Source organism: Tachysurus vachellii, chromosome 17 (assembly GCF_030014155.1).
Source record: "Tachysurus vachellii isolate PV-2020 chromosome 17, HZAU_Pvac_v1, whole genome shotgun sequence".
NCBI lineage: Eukaryota > Metazoa > Chordata > Actinopteri > Siluriformes > Bagridae > Tachysurus > Tachysurus vachellii.
The window spans coordinates 17,077,197-17,086,052 of record NC_083476.1 but is presented as its reverse complement, the minus strand read 5'-3'; the positions used below and the strand labels follow the sequence as shown (position 1 = coordinate 17,086,052).

Sequence of the window (8,856 nt, the reverse complement as noted above, 5' to 3'; positions counted from 1 at the left end):
CCTTTCCTATTTCATAATTCAATTACTATAAAAATCATTGTTGCCTTATTGTAGTGGTATAAAAGAAATAAAACACTCGAGGGTGTGCTGCTATTTGAAATACCAACCAGGTCACTGGAATAGTCCAATGCGTTAGAAGAAATACAACTCCCACAAACCCTTGCGATCGATGAAATCTCCCAGAAGCCATTTCTCTGCCTTCATATTTCCTCAGTTGTGGTGATTGCATTAGCATTAGACCCGATTTAGACTCTTCAACATGTCCGCACTGCTCAGAGGACTCGTCCGAATCCGCTCAGCTCCTGCTCTGCAGGGGACAGCCATCACCCAGCGGGCTAACATTACAAGTAAACCCGCAAAGGATGCTGTAGGAGCAGCCGTAAGTCCTTTATAGGGTTTGTTGTTTGCTGGCGCGCCATTTCCCTTGTTTCCGGGCCTTTACCGCTAGCGCAGTGTTTGCTAGCTTAACCTTCAGACGGTAGGGTGAAGCTAGCTTACTAGCTAACATGTGAGGTGGAAATATTAGAAAGGTAACAGTAGTCATTTTATTAGGAGGTTGTCATATGGGCAGAAAAAGGCGCTTGTATTGTAAATATTTGTTTATTATTATTATTATTATTATTATTAATTATTTTACGGTATAGGAAGAGAGGTTAGCTAAGCGGCTAACAAACATAGCCTAGCCTCGATGGCAATCTACGCTGAAAAGGTCACTAATAAAATACAGTAGTTTCTTTCTTTTATTTATTTATTTTTTAGTTGTATGAAAACTTTCTTATTTTACTTGTGTTTAATTTGTCATGTTGGCTTGGCCGTTTATCTGAATGTATCTTGAGTAAATAAGTTATTTAATCTCATTTATCCGACATGTAAATATATGGTTAATATTGTAATATATAACAAGACTGTAGTTAAGTCCTTTTAATATTTTTTGTTTTTTTTTTATTGATAGATAATTTAGCTTTATTTCAGGAAATAAACTCTTGATTTGAGAACAGACAAGATCAAGTTAAAAGAAACAAAAAATCCTAATTAATTAAAGTCTTAATTGTATAAAAACAGCCTAATAGAGTTTTGAGTCATAGTGCTTGCTAAGTTAATAATAATAATAATAATAATAATAATAATAATATTTTTAAACAATATTACTTGTCATTAAAAATGGTTTACTCCTTAAATAAGTTAGGTTATTGGAGGGAAAAAAAACCACGGACTAACATGAAATGTACCTTTTCTACATGCCTTTTTTTTTTGGTCAAGAACAGAACTTGGAGTTATTCCCTAATACTTCCTAATGTCCTTGCTCTTGGTCAAAAATGTTTCTGCCTAATGAAGGGCACAGTAGTGAGGTAATGGGTTTGATCAGGTGTTTTGGGAGTTATACTGAAACTACACAGGACTGGAGTTGAGAACCTGTGATCAGAGTTTTGAGCTCATTTAATCATACCTGCACGTTATTTTATTTGCCCACATAAATGCTTATTAAAATTACCTCAAATGACTATGAAGAACATTCTAAAGAAGATGGAGAAGATACATCAGTGGGGTAGAGTTTAGTTGGAGAGGTTGTGTTTTTGGCATGATTTTATCAGAATCAGAATCAGATTTATTGGCCAAGTGTGTTGACGCACACAAGGAATTTGGTTCTAGCAGTTTGTGACTCTCAAAGGTACAGACACGAATGACACTATACTATACAAGATGAGATGCAATATAGACAAAGAGTATAAAATATGAATATAGAATGAATAAAATATGAATACAGAATATGAACAATCAGTTATGTACATAGTGTGGGAGTGCAAATGACAATATTGTGCAATTTACAGCCGCAGTAGTGTGTAATATACAGATGATTTTTATTCAAGACCAATTCTTGCCGTTAAAAACCTAAATGTTTATCCAAGTTGTAATGGTTTGCATTGATGCTAGTTACACTAGCAAGTTTTTATATAACGATGCAATTTAAACTCAGGCTTGTATGTCCCTCTAGAATCTAATTGAATCTGTGTTGTGATTATAGATCAAGTGAGTGTAGAATCTTTGAACTCCTGCTCTGTGACTGTTGGCATTGTTGGTCTTCTGCCGGTTTCTTTTATGCTGAGATGTCTTGTAACTTTATACATCTTATTGTCCATGAACTGATCAGACATGTGTCCTCCTTTGCAGGAGACAGTATTCGGCCTTGCGTTGTTTGCAATGGCCATCCTGGCTCCATCTGGTTGGGTCCTGTCTAACCTTGAGAGCTACAAAAAGAAGGAGGTCTGAACGGAAAAAAAATCCACAATCCTTTTCTCCCAAACCCGTATCGGGACCACTGGAACCTCTGACCACCTCATCATGAGGCAGTTTACCTTCCGTCATTCGCATCAGTCTCCAAAGTCAACGAATGTCTTCTACAAAACGACTTGTAATAATTGGTGATCTTATGGCTCTTCTTGTGGATGCTACATGCTTAAAAATAAAAACCTTATTTAAATCTTAAGTTGTTTGCCGTGTCATGTTTTTTGGTTTGCTGCATAAATGCAAATCCATCTCGGGTTTAGGGTCATTCTACTCCATTCCACTGTACTGGAACTGACAATGCAAGTAAATAGACATTAAATGACGTACTAAAGGGGGCCGAACCGACTCCACGAGCCGGAAGTACGCGTAGCCGTCACGTGACAGGAACTATTTCCAGGCAACATGGCGGACGAAGAACAACAACAAGAAGGAATGTCTCCAAAGGAAATCGATGGTGAGCGAATTCACCAAGTTTAAACAGTTGAAATTGGCTTTTAGAAACGGCGCAATTCTTGTCGATTCTATTTTATGCTGACTTAATTACAAAAAGGACCTGATAAGGATAATTCGCTCAGCAGATTAATTCTGGCTAAAACGATAGCAACATAGCTGCAAAATTAAGACCCTTGTTCATGTTCTAAGTTTGTCTTAATAATGCTACTATTTATTAATTTGTGTATATACAAGCATCCTTTTCCAGATTGTACCCTATACAGAACTAATGTATTATTTATTAATTATAAAATATTTACCGTTGACTTCGGTTTATTTACGTACTGATAGCCGCCTTTGTCTGGGGCACAGGTCCGGGTGAACTCTCCGACCGACCCATTGTAGTGTTTTCCCTGCTTTAACACACTTCAGTTTAACTACTACATTTAAATAACTGCACTTCTTGAGTTGAATTGCGTGTTGAAGAAGGGAAACACTAAAAGGATTAAAGACACTGGTGCTGGAAAACTGTATTTGTGCCACTTGTGCACTTTACCAGTGAAAATAACCATTTAATTTATTAGGTACACTCTTCATATCTACAGGTTATCCACAAAGTCAAGAACGAATAGAAGTGTGTGTGTGTGTGTATATATTGTAAACAAAATTAAGTGTTTTATCCAAATGCTTTAATCGGAGCAGTGATTTCTGGTCTGTATAACTGGAGCACACACTGTATGCAAAAAGATGAACTTTACAGTCAAATTTCTTCTTCCAACTCGATGCTCAGTACATTTTCAAATCAAATCAAATTTTATTTGTCACATACATACAGGGTACGACATGCAGTGAAATGCTTTTTGCATCTGTCTGGTACATAAGCATTAAAAAAAAAATAAAAAATAATAATAATAAAGGAATGCAATTTAAGATAAAAATAAACCAAAACCAAAAGGAGATAGATAAATAAAAAAGTATAAGCTATATAAAAAACTATATCATATATAAGTGAAAAAATAATGTATATACATAAATATACATATACATAAATTTGTATGTTTTTTAAAGATTGTCCTTAAAGTGTCCAGGTGCAGTATGGTGTGTAAATAGTGTTGTGTATATAGTGGCACTGTGCTGTGCAAGTCCAGAGTTAAAGTGACAGTGACAGTCCAGAGTTAAAGTGTCAATGCAAAAAAGGTGTGCATAAAAACAGTGAAGATGGAGAGAAAGGTCCAGTACTAGATCCTGGGTGATTCCTAGATCCTGGGTGATTTAGACTTTTATTTTTATTAGACTTTTAGATTTTTTTTTACTAGAATCCAAAGGATACTCAGGAAGGTGTCCATCAAATTCCTGACTCGATGAACTGGAAATAAAATATCTTCAAAATAACTGTATGAAATAGAGTTTGTAGTAGTATTTAGTTTAGAGCGTTAAGCATAAATGTTACTTGGTTAAGTCTATAAACAAACAGTTAGTATATAGTGTAATATATATATATATATATATATATATATATATATATATATATATATATATACACACACACACACACACACACACACACACACACACACACACACATACTGATTGGACCAGAACATTTATATGTGATATCTAAATGTCCAGTTTCAGCTGTAGTCTATTGTAATCTATTGTTTTAATAATCTTCTCGTCTTCTGGGAAAGATTTCCACTGTCAGAAATGAGTGATCTATAGTCAGTGTATCTTTTGTGTTCTGACAGGATTGAATTGTCTCGCGTATGATGAAGCTATTATTGCCCAACAAGACAGGATTCAGCAAGAGGTAGTACCTTCTCTCTGACTATCATCTGTTTTATTTCTCACAGTATTGTGTAACATTTTTGGGTTGACTCCACAGATGACACAGCACCAAGAGGACATTTTTTTTCTCGGTTGTTTTCTTCCCCAGATTTGAGCTGTTTCATGATTTTGATTTCTGTGTACCTCACTATTAACAGAGCTTGACTCTGATTGCAGAAAAATATAAGCTAAATTCTATCTTATGTAATGTATATAATATGAATTATCATGCCAGTTTTCGAGCAAAAATAGTGTGCGAACATGTGGTAAAGTCAGAAAACCCAAATTTCAGCCAACATCTGCCCTTTTAGTCACGCTGATGTCCAGGTTTTCCCAAATCTCTATATGCAGGCATGTTAAATAAATGCCCCCCAATGATACGTAAATAATACATTAATGCTTGTGATCGATGTAACATGAACACTGGTGTGAATCTGGGTGAAAGTTTACCTGATATGATGCTAACCTTCTTATTGCTTAATTCCAGATTGCAACCAGCATTCCGCTCGTCTCAGATCAACAGGATCTAGCTATACTTAAAAAAGAATATGCTGAAGATGACACAATTTATCAGCAAAAAATAAGGGTAAGATGGTGTACACCTGCTCGTGCCATTCTTTTTTTTTTAATTTTTAGTTTTTCAGTTTTATTTATTAGTTTTTCTGATTTATGCTGCATTATCTCCAAATACATTTGAAAATGTTGCTAATAGTTTATTATAATAATCAGTCATTTCAAACAGACCTCTTAAAATGCCAGTTATAATAATTATACTCTGATAACTTGATCATCGTTCTGAAAATATTACCTGTTCGTCATTTTGACAGGATTTACAGAAGAAGTACTCGTTCATTCGAAAGACGCGGCCCGACGGAAACTGCTTCTACAGAGCCTTCGGTTTTGCGTATTTAGAGACATTGCTGGACGATAGTAAAGAACTACAAAGGTAATTCACCGCTCACTGAAGGAATCTCACTGAAAGAGTGTATTACTGGATGCAAATATATCAGCTTAGACATGCTTATTATAATGAAGAAAAAAATGCACTTGCAGGTTCAAAGCCATTGCTGCCAAGAGCAAGCTGGACCTCGTGAGTCAAGGCTTCACAGAGTTCACCATCGAAGATTTTCACAACACGGTACGTCATTCAATCTGATATATAGATGTAGTATTGATAAATATTAACTCTTATTCTCACATGTAGTATGAGTAATTGGTTTACAGTTAACATTGAATTATTTCTCACTCACAGTAGTATCTCCTTTGGGAAATTTTTCCTTTCTTTCTTTCTGAACCATGACTAATCCCACATTGTGAACACTCACTCACTCACTCATCTTCTACCGCTTATCCGAATTACCTCGGGTCACGGGGAGCCTGTGCCTATCTCAGGCGTCATCGGGTATCAAGGCAGGATACACCCTGGACGGAGTGCCAACCCATCGCAGGGCACACAAACACACTCTCATTCACTCACGCAATCACACACTACGGACAATTTTCCAGAGATGCCAATCAACCTACCATGCATGTCTTTGGACCGGGGGAGGAAACCGGAGTACCCGGAGGAAACCCCCGAGGCACGGGGAGAACATGCAACATCCACACACACAAGGCGGAGGCGGGAATCGAACCCCCAACCCTAGAGGTGTGAGGCGAACATGCTAACCACTAAGCCACTGTGTCCCCCATTGTGAACACGTGAAGCTAAAACATGGTGCATCACATCTCTCCCTACCGTCATACTGCATGTGCAGGTTTGTGTCCACCAGGGGGCATAATGTGAAAAAAATGAATGAACGTCTGAAATTCACTGCAGAAAAAAAAAAAAACAAGCAGCGGCGTAGTGGAAAGGAGATTCTGGAAATCTAAAAATTTCTCTCTCTAAATCGCAGATGTTTGGTATTAAATCCGGCTAGCACAGTTCTTGTTCGTAACTTCAGGTTCAGCCCATAGTATATCAAGTATAGTTATGATATGAAGTGGGAGCACAACAATATCCACGCTGATGGGTAGAGCTGCAGCTTTTCAGTTTTTGCTGAAAAGCACTTTCTGAAAGTGTTTACTTTGTGAGAAGATTATTTGCTGTGTGCTACAACACACTTCCTGAGGATCTCCTTCAAGGATCATCACTGTTTCTGTGGTGTGCCTGTCTGTGTGGCACGCTTACCCACAAACCCCCTCTCTCTGTGGTGTGGCACAGACACATAAACGTGCTTCAGCACAGACATACTGTATAAACGCAGACCCCATGAAATGTCATAGCTATGATTCCAGATGATGTTAACATAGTCGAGGTTCATTTAATGCGTTAGCCTCGGTTACGCTGTCCGAAATAATAAAGCTGTAGCCTGTTTTCAAGTATTCAAAAGCACTACACATGGTGCATAGTTACCTCATAGTTGCTGTCTCAAGCTTTACCGTGTTGAGCTTTTCTCCTCAGCTCTATCCTCACTGTTTATGATTTTCTATAAATCGACTACAGGTTTGTTTCTCTTACACCTCTCGGTGCATGTTCATACCTGATCTGTAGAGACCACACATGAAGGCTTGTTTTTGATCCTGGGTCATTTCCCTGATACCCCGAAGCAAAAAACATTTGGAATGTGATACTGTCTCATATCTCATACAGAAATGTATTTATTTTTTTTCTCTCTTCTTCCACTCACTTCCAGTTCATGGACCTGATCGAGGTGTGCGATAAGCAGCCGACTGTAGCAGAGCTGCTCAACTCCTTCAACGAGCAGAGCGTGTCCGACTACCTGGTGGTGTATCTGCGCCTCGTGACTTCAGGCTACCTGCAGAGAGAGGATGAGTTCTTCCAGTACTTTATAGAAGGCGGACGCACCGTGCGAGAATTCTGCCAACAGGTGAGTGAGCTAACACCTCGCCAACTTCTCCCAGTAGATCTGTCGAGTGAAACATGGCTTATTTTTATTTGGTACTTGCTTTGGGACGTAAAATACTGAGTTACTTTTGATAACCTGACACACGTTATAGCATCGTATGCAGGCTCTGGTAGTAAGGGTAAGACACGTGTATCTTTGGGAGCATTTCTATTTGTATTGAGGTAAAATTTTATATATATATATATATATATATATATATATATATATATATAGCGTCGCTGTCGGGCGGAATCCTCGTATCCCCAAAACCGTTATTTTTGCGGAAATTAAAAAACGGCATACCTGCAGTGCACAGGGTTTAGTCCGCATTGCAGTGGATTGTCTTGCGCTAAATTCCTGATTTTTTTTTCTTTGAGCCCAGTGTTTTGAAGACATTTACCTCAGAAGACGTGTTGATTTGTTGCGACTCTTCTTGAGGAGAAATATGCCGCGAATCTCTCCCACGGAGTGAGGAAGAGGTGGACAGTTGAAGTGTCCAGTGGAGTTATGAGATTTACGCTCAAGCTATTTTCAAGACTTTAGATTGGTTAATAACTTATAAAAATAACAGACCCACGTGGGGACTGACCAATAGCATCGATATGTGAAAAAATATGAAATTGACCAAATTTGGACATACAAGGTTTCCGCCCGACAGCGACGCTATATATATAAGTTGATATATATATATATATATAAGTTGTGCTGGACATTTTGAGCCGAGAGATATAATCTGTTCTAAATAAAAGTCAGGCTGATCTCAAAGCATGCAAAGAGGCTTGTTATGTCTGCTTCCCTATATTTCATTTACATTGATAAGAATTGTAAATGTGTTGCTTTGCATCAAATGCACCGTCTGTTATTATCTAGCTGGGGTTAAACTTAAAAGTGTTTTCCTTTGTGTTGACCAGGAGGTGGAGCCCATGTCCAAAGAAAGCGACCACATCCACATCATCGCTCTAGCGCAGGCCCTGAGCGTGTGTATCCTGGTGGAGTACATGGATCGAGGGGAGGGAGGCACAGTCAACCACCACATCTTCCCCGAGGATGGGGAACCCAAAGTTTTCCTCTTGTACAGGCCAGGTCACTACGACATCCTTTACAAATAGCAGCTCCGGAGCAGTTCCCATCATCCCCGTGCTGTGTCGTTTGAGTCGACTTCAAAGCTGTGAAACGTGAATTTTAGGAGTCCAGCACTCAATCTCAACGTCTCTTTCTCAGCACCACAAAGACAGTCAAATTTCTGCAAATTCAGACACTGGACATTGTACAGCTCTCTTTTTTTTTTTGTATTACTCCGAACCCTCCACTTCTTCACATATCCCATGTTTTAATGCTGGAGTATTTTCTCTCGGTTACACCTCTGTGTTTTATTATACAGCTTGTGTTCTTCGTGTTTGTGTGAGAATAAAAGTTTTGCAATAGA

The 8,856-nt window shown here is 38.2% G+C and overlaps 2 protein-coding genes across 2 annotated transcripts; both read left to right on the top strand.

The window, feature by feature from the left end:
• The first annotated feature begins 207 nt into the window (after window positions 1-207).
• LOC132859549 (cytochrome c oxidase subunit 8A, mitochondrial) lies at window positions 208-2,485 on the top strand. The gene is made up of 2 exons (XM_060890268.1): window positions 208-379; window positions 2,170-2,485. Exons 1-2 carry the CDS (start codon window positions 260-262, stop codon window positions 2,266-2,268), a joined length of 219 nt encoding a protein of 72 aa, XP_060746251.1. The 5' UTR covers window positions 208-259; the 3' UTR covers window positions 2,269-2,485.
• Window positions 2,486-2,613: 128 nt separating this feature from the next.
• otub1a (OTU deubiquitinase, ubiquitin aldehyde binding 1a) lies at window positions 2,614-8,856 on the top strand. The gene is made up of 7 exons (XM_060890266.1): window positions 2,614-2,740; window positions 4,464-4,525; window positions 5,030-5,128; window positions 5,370-5,488; window positions 5,596-5,680; window positions 7,218-7,412; window positions 8,342-8,856. Exons 1-7 carry the CDS (start codon window positions 2,689-2,691, stop codon window positions 8,537-8,539), a joined length of 810 nt encoding a protein of 269 aa, XP_060746249.1. The 5' UTR covers window positions 2,614-2,688; the 3' UTR covers window positions 8,540-8,856.